The 17,559-nt window shown below is 40.8% G+C and overlaps 1 protein-coding gene across 2 annotated transcripts in view; it reads right to left on the bottom strand.

Moving 5' to 3' along the window:
• The window catches only part of IGF2BP3 (insulin like growth factor 2 mRNA binding protein 3), a 63,999-nt gene that overhangs the window by 7,623 nt on the left and 38,817 nt on the right, over positions 1 to 17,559 (bottom strand). Inside the window, exons 4-10 of one of the 2 annotated variants that reach the window (XM_088654161.1) lie at positions 15,771 to 15,822; positions 15,607 to 15,670; positions 10,107 to 10,391; positions 8,071 to 8,205; positions 6,834 to 6,956; positions 3,457 to 3,592; positions 2,653 to 2,784 (exon numbers count right to left, since the gene is read on the bottom strand). In XM_088654161.1, coding sequence (XP_088510287.1) covers positions 2,653 to 2,784; positions 3,457 to 3,592; positions 6,834 to 6,956; positions 8,071 to 8,205; positions 10,107 to 10,391; positions 15,607 to 15,670; positions 15,771 to 15,822 — 927 coding nt within the window. The remainder of the gene's footprint in view (positions 1 to 2,652; positions 2,785 to 3,456; positions 3,593 to 6,833; positions 6,957 to 8,070; positions 8,206 to 10,106; positions 10,392 to 15,606; positions 15,671 to 15,770; positions 15,823 to 17,559) is intronic. The other variant, XM_088654162.1, reaches the window with a different exon arrangement.

Below are 17,559 nucleotides of genomic sequence, written 5' to 3'. Positions count from 1 at the left end.
AAAATGAGACAACTGCTGGGGGTGGGGGAGAAGAGGAACTATCACAATAGGCCCAGACCACCCATTAATAGCTCAGCTTGTTTGATATCATGTGATGTTGATTGTCATTGTAAAAGAAAAGCTCCTGAAGAGATTACAGTGTGGACTAGGATGCCTTCCAACCCTGTAAATTTCTAGATGCCTAAGCCACAGTTTACTTGTCTGCACAACATTTTGAGTGGCAACAAGAACACTGTCCTGAAAATCACCCTTCTCTTTTGAGTGACCATTTGTGCCCCCAGAGTTATTTTTGCTGCTGTTAGGGAATGGGTTAACATTTCTCAGAGGTTTTCAGGATGGTGGTAAAGGTAAAGGAACCCCTGAACGTTAAGTCCAGTCGTGGACGACTCTGGGGTTGCAGCGCTCATCTCGCTTTACTGGACAAGGGAGCCAGTGTTTGTCCGCAGACAGCTTCCAGGTCAGTGGTGGCTTTCCTTAAAAATACCTTCTTTCAAATATATATATATAATATTTTAGCATTATGGCAGATTGTGTCCCCACAGGGCAGAGATGGCGATGGTTTATATTTAAACAAGATCACACACCATCTCCTTCCAAGCCTCTGCGATGCACTCCACTTCCAGGATTCCAGGTCCACAATTTCCATGGAATCATGACCCAGAAGTGGAATGTGGTTTGGAGTGAGCTGGCATGCAACACTTTTTTAAAGCTGGGGTGGGGTGGGGTGGGGGAAAGCTTCCTCTCTTGTCTTAGTAATTACTAGGGCAAGCCACACCTAACACCTCCAAACTTTGGGGAAATTTCCCCCTTTCCCCCTCTATTTTGGCACATTTCTATTTTGTCTCTCATTCCCATAAATAGACAAAATCAGGTACGCTGAAATTATCTGGGTTTATTTATTTATTATTACGGTCGAGGACCAGCTCTTAAACTGAAATTATCTGCATAGTTCTATACAACATCTTTAGAGGGCTCCCTCGTCTGCCTTGCTCCAGTTTTCTTCTTTTCTTAAATGTGCCTGTCATCTTTTGGCAAGCTCATTAGAACACAGTCTAGCTGGAACCTGCCTCTTATGTCAAAAGCAGAAGTTGTTTTGGGAGTGAGCGCTGAGACTTTGCCTCCTATGGTATGAAATTGGAGACTCCCTTTCCAGCCCAGTGGACAAGCCCTCTTCCCATGCCGGTTGCTGTTCTCCCATCAAAGCAAGTTTAGAAAGGATGTCTTTGGGGAATAAACTTAATGCCCCAATTAGCTTCTCCTCTGTACCGCCAATGATACTAGTAGTTCTATCCCTTTCTGTTACCTCACACCACTATGTAGTGTGCTCTAATGTAACTTTTTCTTGTTTCTAGTGTATTTTGGATTATGTAAGCTGATGGCTGTAAGGCAGCCTACAATCACATGTATGAGCTATTTATAAAAATATTAGAATCTCGCTATATCATAAAACTATATAAAAGTGGTTTACAACAGTAAAAACATAAAACTGTACAGGAATTTAAAAGCCACTCAGAAATAAATATCAGTAAACCACAGTGGTAGGAGGTACTCTTAATTGCCTACGTAGGCATGACAGAATAGAAAACTTTTCAGCAGGTGTCTGAAAGTTGGCACAGACGACATCTGCTGAATCTCTATTGGCAGAGTATTTCACAGGACTGGGCTGATGACACTAAAGGCTCAGTTTCTCATTATCAAATGAACCTCAGCAAGTCGGGGAAAGACCATCGACACTTCTGCAGATGACCTCAGCGATCCAGCTGGGATATCAGGGTTCTGGCAGTCTCTGAGTTTATCAGAGTTCTGTAAATTAATACAGGAACTTTGAACCTGGCTTGGTAGGAGATGGGCAGCTGTTTTAACAATTGTGTCACGTTTTCTTGACCAGAAGCTCCCATCAGCATTCTGCACCAGCTGGAATTTACAACCCAGCCCCACATAGAGTGCATTAAAGTAATCCATCCTTGAGATTACCAACACCTGGACTAAAGTGGTCAGGCTGGTGGTATGAAGCTGGTAAAAGGCACTCCTAGCCAAAGAGGACACCGAGGCCTCTAGTGAGAAAGATGTACCCAGGAGTACCTGAAAGTGATGCACTTGTTCCCTCAGAGGGAATGCAACTCCATTCACAAGGGGTAGATTGCCAATTTCCCAAACATGCAAATGTGTCAATGCTGTCCAAAGACTTGGCTAATTCTGTTAATGGTGTTTCAGTTATTCACTTCCCTTTACTACTCCCTCTTGTGTTGAATTTACACATTACTTAATACATTGCACACTAGAGGGATCATAGGGATGTTGTGCAGTCCTGTATCACTTGCCTTGCTTAACAAGATGTATAGGGAAAGGAATCACATAGATCAACCCCAGGATTCAACACTGATGTCTGATCTACGGAGACATGGCTGGGCATGCCCTTGTCATGCAAAAATAAAAAGGTGAATCACCTACATATGATATCTGTTACAATAATTTTCATTCCTTCTTGTTAGTATACTGCTCAATGGAATCTTGGTTCAAAACACAGTGAGGTACAACCTAGCTCCCTGTTACAATCTAATGATAAGCCCAATTATCACCTATAGGTACCAGTGATTCAAAACATGAAGACCTATAACCAAGTGCCTGCAATAAAGGAAGATATATAATTACCCCAAATGGAGGATATGAAGAGGCAGAAGCAGCTGAAGCAACACCTACTGTGGGAGGTGGTATCCCTGAAGAAGAAGGTGGGAAGAGACCCAAGGCATTCAGATTCAATCCTGGAATTAAATGTGCTTGAAGCTGCAATGATACAGGAGATGATTAGCCACTCCCTCTTAATAACGTGTTCTTGTTCAAATTTCAAAATGTTTTAACTTGAGACATTCAACTTGGCAAACAAAAAGTGTCAAAATCCTGTATCATTTTTTAAATGTTCAATGTGAAGTAGGGCAGATGTCACTATTCTGCTAGAAGCAATTGTACTTTGACTCTATGAACCACTGTGTTAGCCAAAAAAAAAAGAGAGGTTTAAATAAAATGCACCTTATGGTGCTATGGCAGTATTGCAAGTCAGATTAAGCAATCACTGTGAAATGCATGCAGCACAGCCAATAACAAACTCATATTCGTTCAACAAATGTAATGAAACATTTTCCAGAAGCACCCTACAAAAGGGATGGGGAAATGGTGGCCTCATACTGTTGGACTCTGACACTCATCAACCCAAGCAAATGCAGCGAATGGCCAGGGATGATGGGTTTGATGTGTGTGTACTGAACTAGACTCGTTTTCCATCTGAAGGGACAAACATATGCATCAGTCTCTCTCTATGAAGCTGATGGTTGGGTATCAGTCTTCCCCTGCATGCTTTCCTTCAATGAAGTAAAAAAGATACAATATATTTATTGGGAGGAAATCAAATAAAGGACTAACTTACCCACCTCCCAACCCCCAAATTAGAAATCAACTTACATTCATAGCAGCTATATCATTTTCATACGACTCCCTGATTTTCTTCATTATTTCCTCCTCAGCCTTGGCACATGTTTCAATACTGCCTTTAACTGTAATGGTCCTTTCTGGATTATAGAGCGTCAAGTCCTGTAATCTACAAAGCAGAAAGCAGTCAACTGCTATGCATGTAGTGGTTTGTATTTAAAGCTGAAACAGAAAGTAATTATACCTTGAGAACTTCAGAACTGCACTCTGTGGAATGTGCACAACCCAATTATCCTAGCTGCTGAAGCCCCAGGGAGAGGTAGTTCCTGAAACTGCTGCTTGTGGGATCCCATGGCCAAGACTGCCTGCAAGCCAGCCCTCCTTCAGACATCATATAGCTGGGTCTTAACAAACTACTAGTTGTTGGAGCAGGCACAGCCTCCTTCGAGAACCACATTTGGCCAGAGCAACACGCCAAGTAAGCAGAACTGGATGGCTCAAGGAAAGAGTCTTCTCCTGTGTAGTAATCTAATGGGAATCATCTGCCTGCCTACTTTTCTATACTTGCCCTGCCGAGGTGTCTCTAATAAGGCAGCAAAACAAACAAAAAACCACCCATGGATTGCAAACAAATATACTGTTTGGATTTAAAGGGGCACTTTCCCCATCTCCACTCAGAAAACAATTGAAAGGGGCACTCCTGTCTCTTCCCTTCCTTGAATTTCAGCCAAAGAAAACAGAGAAGAGCTTAAATTAAATAGTTGAAAGGAGGATGAAAGTGTGTATTTGTTCCTGCCCTGACCATAAGGTGGAGCCCAGCTAGCCAAAGAGAAATGGCAGAGCCAAGAATCCTTCTAGCCCCAGGAGGCGAGGAAGGAATCCGAGCTTTCAGTTTTTGCTAGTTTAAAGATACCCATGTATGCTAAATGACAATCACTTCTCAAATCAGTTTACTGTTTAGCAAAGAACACATTGTTGCATACAAGTACTGGTACATCAAACACACAACGTAATTTGTTGTGATTTGTGTCTTAGTGTTGCACAATGATTTGCATTTTTGTTTAAGATATATGTGTTGAATTCAATTTGCTACAGATGAAAAGGACTTCACAGTTTAGTTGTATTGCTACCAGCCATAAACTTGGCAAACAACAACAAAAACCCAACAAAACGTATATGGTTCAGAGAGAAATGAAATGTATCTAATTTACAGTATAAACATTTGTTAACAATCTTTGACAGCAAGACACCAAGATAAAATGACCTTTCCTATCCTATAAAGCAAAAGGCTCCAAATCACATCACCTGGCACCCCATTTTCCCAACGTATTATCAATTATTAAAAGAGAACTGACTCAAGAGATATTTCAACTACAGCAGAACATTACAATAAATTTATAGGGTGTGACCCGGTAAACTTTTGTGGGGTATTCCCCATAAAGCAGTGATGGCCAAACTTGGCCCTCCAGCTGCTTTGGGACTACAATTCCCATCATCCCTGACCACTGGTCCTGTTAGCTAGGGATGATGGGAGTTGTAGCCCCAAAACAGCTGGAGGGCCAAGTTTGGCCATCACTGCCATAAAGCAAAAGATTCAAGTTTCCCTGCCCGAAAAAAGTAAGGATCAGTAGTTGCTCTTATTTGCTGATGCAATGGTCAAAATGCATTATTGCCTTACCTCCACAGAAGCAGGGCTTTAAAGCAATTACAGCAACCTTTCAAGACACTAGAATGGAGGACTGGACTCACTGAACAGTGCTCCTTCTCTCCAGAGACAAGAAGGCTATGCTGGGGAGTTACTCCTCCCACTGAACGCTGGAGGCAGAGCTGATCAACCTCTTGACTATTCTGGTGGGGAAGATCCCCTCCCAGTAGCCAACTAGGTGCCAAAAAATCTACATTAAAAAAATAAAAACTATGTCCTATGAAAATGTTTCTTGCATCGACTAGCATCTCCAAAAAGGAAAACACGGGAGAAAAATGCGGAGAAACAGTGGGGACAAAAGAAGTGGTCTCCCCAAAGACTCTTGAGGAAGGCTGGCTTGAGCTCCAGGTAGTACTGCAGTCAAGGAAATAGAACGGCAAACCAAAAGCTCCTAGCAGTCGCTGGGAAAGGTTTCACAAGAACAACAAGCTAAGATGAGTGATCAGGCTGCCCTTCTGTCTTCTGAAGGTATTCTGTTCTCTTTCCAAGGAGGATCCCAAGTAAAGGCACCAGATCCAGATCACTCTAAAAGCATGCAAAACATGTGAATTGTTCTCCTAAGGACTTGGATAAAAGCAAGAGACACAAAGCTATTGAGAAACACAGAATATCCTACATGAATGACAGGCAGATCTGCCTGGGTGACCAGTTTGTCTATGTAGAAAACACAAAGATCTTGCAGAATTGACAAGAGGCAGGGCTTCCACAGAGATTCTCTGAGCCAAGTCACTGCAGCCTGGAACAAAACTTTTGAGGACTGTCAGCTTCCAAGGACTATGTGCATATGGCCTGAAAGTGTCAAGTGCAACCTCCATGAAAGAAGTCGGTGGACAGTAAGCAAGTCAGAAAAAGGGACACACACACACCCCTTCTGCGAAACTAAAGATACTCCCTTATTCATATTTTAGTAGCTGCCTAGTGTGAAGAGAAGGGTGTTTAGAAGGCCCATGGATAACTTCCAATGGTCAGTAAGATTTCTTCTCCCCAGGGGATACTACTACAGTATTGCCCCTCTGGGTCTCAACAGCTCTGATCCCTGTTGGGGGTCTTGTACCATTCCTGTGAATTCCAAGACTCTTAAACACCTTTACTAAGACAGGCCACAAGTTTTGAAACCCCATTTAAACAGTGGCCCTGGCCCCAAACTTATTTTGGACTAGATCTGGGGTGGTGGTTCCCAAGTCAGGTCAGCCCGATGCCTTCTGGATCAGTGCCATGGGACAGATTTGGGGCAGTAGCGCTTGTGCCTTAATAGATTTTTTTTATGATAGTGTTTGTAGACAAGGGAACCCAAAGGACGTAACATACGAAATATGTAAAACACACATATAAAAATTACTATAAAAACATACACAAAAGGACGTAACACACTTAAGACAACTAGTAAGTAATTTCTATGCACAGCCAAATATATTTACTGGAATTAGCAATGCTTTCAACACAGGGACACTAGCTTTCTGGAAACCTCACTGGTCATTAAACTACTTCTGACAAAAACACCATTTAAAGTTGCCAGCTCATCATATGGCTTCCTAGAAAAGGTTTCATCCTACCCTCAGTAAAAAGTGGATTTGGTTGTTGATTTATGGATCTGTTAATTTGTATTAGCTCTGTGGCTGAAACTTGGGGAGGAACCTCTAAAAAGTGATAGCACTTTTTAACAACTAAGATACAGTATACCATTTAACAAGAATTGAATACTTACGGGGATATTGTGATCTTAGTGTCTGTGTCCTGCTCAATTTTCTTCAAATTCCTTCCTTCTTTGCCAATGAGGCGGCCAACAAAATTGTTATGTGCTAGTATCTTCAAGGGAATTTCTTCTGTACTGTAAGCAGTCCAGAGAATTGCATGAACTCAAGAGTCACATAATTCACTATCAGTAACAAATCAAAAAGTTGAGTCATTCTCCAATGACTCAGGGCTCAGACAGTTAACCATGTAATCAGGAGACTCTTAAACTGTCATGATAAATTCCTCCAAGTCAAGAAAAAACCTGCTTGATTTCCTCAAGTGTAATTAATTGTTCTGCTTAATCCATAGGAATAACTAATGGAAAAGGCTGTTTTACAGAAGGAAAGTTTCTGCCATTTCCATGACCCTTGAGCAGGATTCCTTCACACCTATTAGATACAGATTCCTTCCATCTCTGGGTAGAAAACAGAGCAAGCTGCATCTGTTACACTTCATGTATTCTCAATTACCAAAGAAAGCTCAGTCTTCTTTTCTACCCAACAGCCACATGCATTCTTGGACACCAGCTTGAGGGTGGGGTGAGAGGAAGAGGAGAATGAGTTTGTCAACAGCCGTAATGGCATTTGTTGCTTTAGTTTCAACTTGATACAACAGAGCTTAAGCGAGAACTCAGGTGTATTCCCCTCTTCCAGTTTACAAGTGAAGAAAAACAGGCATGAAGTATGGGAAGAGAGAAGGTTGCCCTTCTCCCATAAGTTTCTTTCACAAAGGATATTTTTGTTTCATTTGCTGCATGTTAGGTTTGAATACCATAGCAATTACTTCTGCTACTAGTTATCCGGCTTTTCAGACATTATTTACCTAACCTTTGCTAGGTGGCCTGGGAATGGCTCACTATGGAAGCCTGTATGCCTGGTTCAGGAGTATCATTCCTTACCATCAAATGTCAGGAATTTATCTGAAAAGTAAACAACCACCCATCCTCTTACATTTTCTTTAATTGCACAAAAAGGTGCTGAAAGGTGCAACAAACAAAAACCTCTTTCTTTTCTGTTTCAGAATTGCTCACCAGCTGTTGTAGTCTTCTATTTTATAATTATATTACACATAAACATAGTACAAGGATCAAGACCTGACATTCCTATGGGTTCACTTTTCAGTCCTATTCTTACAAACTGTTAATTATCTGCTTCAGACGGACTATTAAAAAACCCAATGACCTCTTAATAAAAGCATTCTTTACTCACAATTTAGTATCCTGCGCTTCCTTCTGCATTATCTCCATGATAATTTTACAAGCGGTTGAGCACCCTTCTGGAGTAGAATGGATCGTAATTGGTTTTTCAGCAGCCCCTGCATTTTCTTTACGATGAATATCAATTCTGCAAAGAAAGAAAAAGTAGTAAAAATTGTGCATTCAGTCTTGAGTTCTGCTTTGGTAGATAAAATTGCCTATGAACTCGTGGGCCTTGATACAGTTCAGGTTGCATGCAACAGCTGATGGTTCCAGATGCGGATATGCATCCTCATTCATAACAAAAAAAGCATCTATCCTGTTCAGTGGAGCCCAGATGAATATTGTAATACAAAAAAAGAGTGGTCATCCATCATCAGCTGTGCATACATGCAAAAAACCGATTTCTGTACACATTTCTTACAGCGTAAGAACAATGGCATCTCTAAAGAAAGTCATTCTATTTAAAGTTTGAGTATCCAGCAAAACTCTATAAAAATGATATTCACTCACTACAATAAAACTGGATAAAGCAACACATTGCTCAAACCCTTCAACTTCATGGGCAGTTTGGTCAGTTCCACTAATATATTATATCAAGGGACTGTCTGCATCTTGTTACGCCCTCCTATAAACCACTACCCTCAAGCTCTTTCTCTGCTGCAAGTGAAAAGACAAGTCAAACTTTGGTCAGTTGCTTTTCATATATTTCACTACTTGTACCACTGCTCTACTACAAATCCTCCAATTCAGTTGAATGTCTTACTCAGAAGTTCTGAAATAACCCTAGAGCACCAACATGGCTGTATAAATAAAAGTCTTCACTGAGCTGAAATACAAAGTCTTGATTTCTTTGGATAGAATCCATTGACTAAGTTTTAATGAGAATCCATTACAGATCCACACTGGCCCAAATCGGACACTGGACCTATCCTACAGGCTTTGCATGCTCCTCCCCTCTTCTCCTGCCTTGTCCTTGCAAATTCTTCCCTCCCTTCTTCAATTCACATTTTAAGTATGCCTCAACATAACAACCATTATCACTAACAGTAGGTTGTCACTAAACCGAAAACTGAAACCAGGATGAGAAAGTGATAATAGCAATTGTGGGTGGAGTAAAATAAAATATTTTGCAAAAAAAAAACCCCCAAGCAGTTATATTAAATGATTTTTAAAACAACCTGGTTTAAAAAGATATCTGAATGTAATGCAACGTTTGGCTTGGTCATGTTTGTAACATAATGGCCAAGTGAAGACATAAAAATACTGAGTGGATAACTTGGCTTGGCTTCTGGGAAACATTATTTAGGTCTGCGCCATAACTAGCTGCCACTTGAGAATAATAGAGGGGCAAAACTGGGAAAAGAGAAATAAACTGCAAGTGACTGTAAGTATCCCATAGTCAAACTACATAATATAACCCTGTAGCTCCAAAATCAGTGTTTTAAAACAAAAGCAGTACAACTTTGACAAATGAATCCACATTTCACTGCATGCCACCAGCTGTAGCTGCCAACAAAATGGCAGTAATTTTCTATAATGCAGTAGTGATCTCTCTCCATGGAAAATGGCCAAAGCAAGTAGTACTTGGCACACACTGGCCCTCACCACCAAAATTAGCAATGCTAACTTGGACGTAAAGGGCAAGAGTACAAGGCAAGCTTCATGTTGTTGCCCATCCCTGTTGCTATATAACATCAATCTTATTTCACATACCAGTACTTCTTTTGACAGTTCTGTTTCACTTTCATTACCCGAGGCCTCAACACTCATAGCATCAGTATGAAATATTCCCAATACTGATCTATTTTCTCAAATTTGGTAATACACCATAAAGCAAAAGTTCACAACAATAGTACTGAGGCATGCCTGGTCAGGACCAGAATCCTTGCTCACATGACCTGCTGAACAAGATACAACAGAAAAGATTTCTTCTCTTCCTATATATTACCCACACCCCAATTGTTAAACTATTGAAATATTTTATTATCAAAACCTCAGCAACCATGAAATAAAAACACCCTAGAAAGATGTAATGGGACAACTTACTTTGACTGTGTCTGTTTTGTGATGTTTCTTATGGTGGCTCCTTCTTTTCCAATAATGGCTCCTACAAACTGGGTAGGAACCAGCATCCGTAGTGGAACATCAGACTGCGGTTTTTGCCTTGTACCTGCACCAGGCGAACCTTGCCTGGGAGGACCCCTCTGCCCAAATCCACGTCTCCCCTGTGGATGCTGTTGAGGAGGTGGCTGTGCTGCCATTTCATCAGGAATATATGCAACTTTAAGTGAATAGTTTTCAAGCTGGAATCCGTTCAGTTTTTCTATGGCTCTGTACAGGTTTGCAAGGAAGGGAAGATTTTGTAAGTGGGAGCTTACAAAAAAATCAAGAAATCATTATGTTAGGCATTTTCGCTCACAAGTAACAGACCCATACCACAGAGATCATCATAGCCTTCCATTCCTACAGTTTAAAACTGTAAGCTTGTAGGGAGAGCTCTAGTATTTTATTCACCATCATGTAAAACATAATAATGCCCTTGAAACAAGGAACAAGCACTTGAACCATTAAATAGTATCAAGTGGCACGGCCTAATTACCAAATTTCATAATTTGCACTATGGTTTATATTGGTTCTGCTAACTTTCACAAGCCCATAAAGCACACAAGCCTTTAAGTACTAGAGAACAATTCCTTCGGCAATCAATTCAGGCATGCTAACTGCTTAAATACAGTTCTTTCTCTGTGGTTCCTAAAGTTTTTGACCTCTGCTAAAATCTGTCACATTTACATGCGTGACAAGTTTGAGTTGCTTTCCCTACAACTGTAAAAAAAGGTGTTAGAAGTAAATATACCTGAAAACAACTCCTTTACCATCATATTCTAAGTAACTATGGTAAAATTCTGAAGTAGTTAACCACCTCAGCAAATGAGTAAAATCCTCTTTGAAACACGAGTGTGATCTGGTCTTCAGAAAAGTGAGGTATAGAGATGAAAAAGAGGTTTCATGTTTCAGTTAGAAACTGAACTCTGATTTTTATCACACCACAAAATCTTTTGTACGTGAGTGAACAACTGACAGCTCAATTTCATACAGCATTTGTCACACTTATAGGGATGGGAAACTGAATAAGGCTGGGGCTCTAAAATGAGCATCAGATACACATTACCTTGGTGTAGAAAAAGATCCAATCTCAATGTAGGAAAAGGCATGGCCAAATCCTTTCTGGTGAGCTGTACTGAGTTACTTTAAAGTACAACTGTATGGAGTACTTGAAAGCAAATAGTAACAAACATCTCTAAAAGCACAAATGACCAACAGTGAAATTAAGGAAAGTTAAAAGTTTCCATAGCAACTGAGCTGCTCCTGAGTAGCATGTATTTAAAATAGAATTTTAACATGAACAAATGTAAGTGCTATGATGAAATATTTAACTGTTTAACTGTTCTCAAAATTCTTATCTTTTCGGGGAAGGAGAATTGTTTGGTCATCTTATTTTCCCTATCCCCAAAGGACAGCAAACAAGGTGACATTTTAGACAGCAGAATCCTATTCATTTAGACTTTCAAAAAGATGTCTTACAATTACCACATAGTCACGTTGTCTTCTGTCACTATTCACCATACACAGAGTACAAAAAGAAGAGAGCCTTAGCAAATAATTTAAAAGCCTTGTTCAATACCGGTAGTGGGATTTTTGTCATGGCCTGAAGTGGGCAATGTTGGACTAAGCTTCAGTGCTTCAAAACCAATTCTGTAAGCTTGAAGAACCTTGCAAGAAGGGATTGTTGACTGCCTACTACTCTACCATGTATTCCCATGGTCATACAGGAGAAATTCTAGAATGCTTTCCCAACATATTGGAAGGATGATTGTTCAGTGGCAGACCACATGCTTTGCAGAACATCTCAAATTCAGCCTATGGCATCGCCAGGTAGAAGGGATCAGGGACTAGATGGGGAAATTAACGACCTCAAATCCTAGAGAGCCACTACCAGTCAGAGTTAGTAGCTAGTACGGAGCTACGCTGCTGAACAATCTGACCTGGGATAAGGCAGCGTCCTATGTTCCAATGAACATATCACTACTTACGTTTTATTATTAACATACTTTGGAATGTAGAATGGTTTGTTTTTTATCTCCTCATGGCCAGAACTCATATTTTCTGCCTTTTGAGACCAGTGCCCCCATAAATGACTTGCTAGTGCAAAGTGGATTGAAATACATGTTTACAGAATTCCAGCAAACTGATGGAAGAGAAAGCGCTGCTTATCTATATCAGGGGTTGGCAAGGTTTACCTTGCCTGGGCTGGTTCACTCCAGCGGAGATCCCTCTGTGGGCCAGATCACCTGCCCCGCCCCCCGCAATTTTCAGTGTCTGCACAGACACAATTTCCGGTGTGTGCATCTGCGCAGATGAGATTTCCGTCACTGAGGAAGCGAGTCCTTGCACTGCATTGGTTTAGCACAGCGCGCGGCAACTCGCTGGGCGGGCAGCTCGTTTCGAGGGCAGCTTGTGGGCCAGTTAAACCACCCCCGTGGGCCGGTTTTTGGCCCATGGGCCTTAGGCTGCCGACCCCTGATCTATATAGATCTGCGTTTCAAATTGAAATCCCTCAGAAAGTTGGTTTCTTTCAATCTGGCTGGTTCTTCTGCAAAGCAGATCGATGAACAACTAAGTGCACGACCCAGCCACAGTTAAGCTCTTTTAAAGACCCATTTATTACAAATGAAAAACTGAATGCCTGTTTGACTTCCACTGAAATCAGTGGGATTCAAATACTGGATTTTGTGCTAGAAATTATGTCCAAGGTGCTGGGCTCTCCTTTACTGGAGGTTTTCAAGCAGAGGTTGACCACCCGTCATGTATGGTCTAGTTGAGATTCCTGCACTGCAGGAGGTTGGACTAGATGACCATCAGGGTCCCTTTCATCTCTACAATTCAATGATTCTATTATCACTTTCGGCTGAGGGAATGCACCCTTTGGCCTAAAAATGTTGCTTGCACACACACACACACAAACACGGATATCAACCGAAACACATGCCTCAATAATTTGCCCATTTAATGTATCAGGATGTTCTCACTTTTAAATTAGGCAATGGGGAATGAAGTGATGTCTTGTATATAATAAAAAGCAGTCAGTTACAGATTAGAGTTTTTAGACAGCAGCGAACAGCACACTTACTCGCTTTCTCCAGGCAGGGCAAGGAGCCAACCAGACTTGGCAAACTCAGTCCCTGCCTCTTTTGCTGCTCACACACACCTGCTGTGGGGCTGCACCTGGTTGCCTAGAGGCAAGTGCTACTTCCCCACAAGCAATCATGTAAATAGCTAATTGCAATATTGCATAAAGGCGCATTTAGCTGTCGTTTGGTTAGCACTGACCAATTTGTAGCATTCAATAAGTCACTTCATGGTATATGATCCAGAATAGATCTCATGGGAGATGGGGTGCTTTTCTCCACGCACACAACTGGTCTCAGTATCGCCTTTGTAACATTTTTACATGAAACTAACAGAACAGTTCTTGAATTCCTTCTCAGTTTCCCAATGGATCTAATTTTAATTCTTTTTGTAGTGGTTTAACAGGACAGTGTGAGAGTAGTTTAAGTATTTTATAACTCCTGCTTCAGTTTAAAGTGTGCATTCCACAGCAATGCAGCTATACATTTTTCTAGGGGATGTTACACAACAGGTGGGAGGATGGAACAACTGTCAGGAGCAGCTTATTTCAAAGCAACAGCACAGCAAACAAGATATTCAAGACAGTGCAAGTTTTGAAAGAGACAGACTATTACTGTATCTTATAACTTCTTTTTGTTTTTATGAAGTTCATGTGAAAGTGAGGGGTGGGGAAAGAGAGAATAATTATGCTCACATAATTATGCAGAATTCTATCCAAAGTCTCTAAAGAGCATTACCATCCATATGAGAAGGTACACTTATACATGCATTTTCTGCATCCAATTTAACATAGCAGATTGGTGGAATATAGAGCAGAAATTTTATAGTTTGCTGCTGAAGGGGGTTGTTATATGGCCATGTTGGCCAGTCTAGCTGCCATATTCAGGATTAGTTGTAGTTTCTCAGTCACCTTCAAAGGAAGCCCCATGTAGAGGGCATTGCAGTAATTCAAGCAGGAGATAACCAGAGCATGCACCATTCTGGTGAAACAGTGCGCAGGCAGGTAGGAACCAGATGGAACTGGTAGACAGCTGCCTTGGATACAAATACAGGGCAAAAGACCCAACTTGCCTTGTCACAAATAAAAAGGTGGGTCCACTCTAGTGCTATCATTACTGAGAAGCAGCAGTCTTTGGGTCTTTGTCAGAGGCATTTCCTTGACTGCTACCAGGTCACTGAATCAAACCAAGTCAGCGATTACTGAGTTTCAAATTTACCCTTGTTCACAGAACTCTGGATATGTCCATTTATATAGTTCAGTACATTGGATCTAGGCAAGGCTACAACTAAGCTTGTCAAATCAAATGTTCATAGCTAGTGAGAATGGGAGTAATAATACTCTGAACATTGATGCTTTCCAGCCATCTCTGGCTATGCAGCTTTGAAGGTGTGATATGCTCTAGCATTCAATGTTGGGCTAGAAAATTATCTTCAACTGTGACTGGGGTATCTTTTTATCAACTCTCCCTTTTGTTGTGACCTGCTCATGAATCTCGACAACTGTACTGTAGCTGCAGGGGCTAGACAATGCACTACAAACCAAAACACATTACACTAGAGCTCAAGCATCTGGACATAAATAAAACTGATGTTTTATCCTTATAAAACTTTTGATCCTGCATATCTCAGAGACTTCTTCCTCACTTATATGCCACTGTGACCTTTAAAAGCACTCTCTTGACTTTACTTACAGAGAGGCTATTTAATAAGCAAGGGCATGTAAATATTGCTCCCAGTGGCTGCCTACTACTATGGAATTCGCTTCTACAGGAGACCTAGCAAATTTTGAACCCTAATCATTTTGCAGAATACTTAAAATTTTGCTTGAGCTAGCGTTTAAGAGCCAAGGTTAAAGGCAGACCATTTTGGGTGACGGCAGAAGTTTTATATCATAATGTATATTTAATCAGACATGCTGTAAAGCTACTGATAAATGTTAATACCCTCTCCCTGACCCCTCAGAATGAAACGGAATACTATGAATGCTCAGACGATGTAACAAGCTTACATTACATCCAATTCTGAAATCCTCGGATATATTAACTAGAAATTAGGAACAGGCTTAATCCTCCAAAAGGTAAGAAAAATACTGGACTAAAAGACTTGTGTCAAACCAGAGATATAAATTGTATTTTTACATATACGTTGCATGAACTTTTATGGCATTTTCCACAAACACCAATTAAGATTTCTATCAGCTTCAATGGAACTGCCATTCGATCAGCCAAGAAGTTACGGCAATTGCATTAGCCCACAATTTTGAATTTTAGTCCATAAAATTGAATCTTATAGTATAATCCTGGCCACGTTTAGTCAGACATAAGTCTCAGATATAAAATCAAAGTAAATAAACACTTACTGTCTGGCCTGATCCTTATTGCCATATGTTACATTAACTACTGCAGTCTCTGTCTCCGTATTCACTAGAAAAAGAAAGAAAATGAAAAGGGTTATGTGGGGGGGGGGGTAATTTAATGCTTACATCCCTAATTTTTTTCTTTAATTGTCTGACTTTAGTGTTACCTTGCTCACAGTTCTCCACTGTTCCATACTGTGCTAACAATCCGTCTAGCACCTGTGAAAAAGGAGCACATTAAAATTAGTTTCTATGGTAGCTGTATGTGAAAACAGCCTGTAAGAAACCCCAAATTATGTTTGCTTTTTACAAAGCTACAGGGTATGGCTTTCCCCCGAACCGCCCTAAAGTTTCTCCATCTTGTGTTCTCTATTTGAACTCCAAGTATAGCTCAAGGACTAGAAACAAAATGAATGCATACAACAAACCTATTGTAAAAACTAGGATTTACAGCAAGTCAGTCAGTTCTCCATAGCTATGAATGGGGAAAAAATATATACAAGAAGAAAAAATAGAATAAAATACAAACAAACTAGGAACAAGTCTGGTTGGTGTAATGGTAAATTTACAGTTCTCTGCTCTAACCCCTTTGCTCCTATATCACAGACTTCAAATTACTCCTTTTTACTGTATATAATGTTGGCCCTTATAGTGAAATTGTTAAATTACATTAACAATAACTATCATAGTGTGATTAAAACTGAAAATGCTCATTAAACATAAAGTTGAATTGAAATAAGCAACCCTTGAAATATTTCAAATGCACCTTGTGTGTTCAGTTATTGTATCTACTACTTACTAAAAGTCATCTAATGTAAAAAGTACTTTACAATCTTTATTTACACACATGTTCACTCAGTGAGATGTAATCCCACTTATTTTTGAATGGATCTTACATGGTAGTTAATATGCTTAGGACTGCATCATAAAATTATTAACAAGTGAATGATATTATTTAAACATTTTCACTGACATCTGAATAAGAATTTACTTGTGTATGCCTGGAATGTAACCTTTCAAGTCCAACCAACCAACAAACAGCATCTTCGTTAATCATACTCAGACTAAATTCAGCAAGAATTGTAAGAATATTTCATTAGGTACAATGCCAAAGTACTTGGAAAGAATTTAAAACACATCTCAGATTTTAGCATCACAAAAGCTACTTATACTTTAAGCCCTCTTATTTTAAGATTCAAAAGACCCCTTTCTTTAAAAAGGAAACTAACCTTTGGAAATACAGCTTTTTGCCCCATAAGCATTAGGCTGCTTTAGGGCTTGCTAGCCTGTTTAACTGTTAATTTTACTTATTTTAATTGTTTTTAACTGTTCTTATTGATAATTTTAATATTTCTTGTAAATTGCTTAGAGGTTTCACTACAATCAAGTGGTATATACCGGTAGTTTTTGCTAAATAAAAATAAATGATTTGCGGGACTAATGGGAAGCATTGTAAAGAACCCCAGGATAAAGTAACATGGTGCTTTTTAATTCCTTTTTGATATAGAACGAAGGGTGGAGGTGGCAGAAATGATTTAAGGCATGGGTGTCAAACACAAGGCCCGGGGGCCAAATCCGGCCCGCCAGACCTCGTCATGTGGCCCGCCGAGCGCCCCAGCCAGCGGGACCCAGCAGCGGGATCTTGCTGCTGAAGCGCCGCGCCGACAAAGCGCCGACAAAGAGCTGGGGCCTGGGGGGAGGGGTAGAAAGGCGGCCGGAGCAGCGCTGCGTGGAGCACCCCGAGCCACAGCAGGAGAAGGAGGAGGCAGCTTGCCGGGTCAGCGCCCAGCAGCGCCGCACGGAGAGTCCCGAGCCTCTGCGACGCAGCAGTGCTCTGTAGCACTTTGAATCCTCCTCCTCCTGCCACGGCTCGGCGCCTGGAAACAGCTGCTGCTGCTGCTGAAGCACAGACAAAGCACCCAGCAGTGCCTTCCTCCCCTCCCCTCCCTCTCCCTC

This window comes from Zootoca vivipara, chromosome 11 (assembly GCF_965207765.1).
Source record: "Zootoca vivipara chromosome 11, rZooViv2.hap1.1, whole genome shotgun sequence".
In the NCBI taxonomy this organism is placed as follows: domain Eukaryota; kingdom Metazoa; phylum Chordata; class Lepidosauria; order Squamata; family Lacertidae; genus Zootoca; species Zootoca vivipara.
Note: the sequence above shows the minus strand (reverse complement) of the source record. Positions and strands in the feature narration are given on the sequence as shown.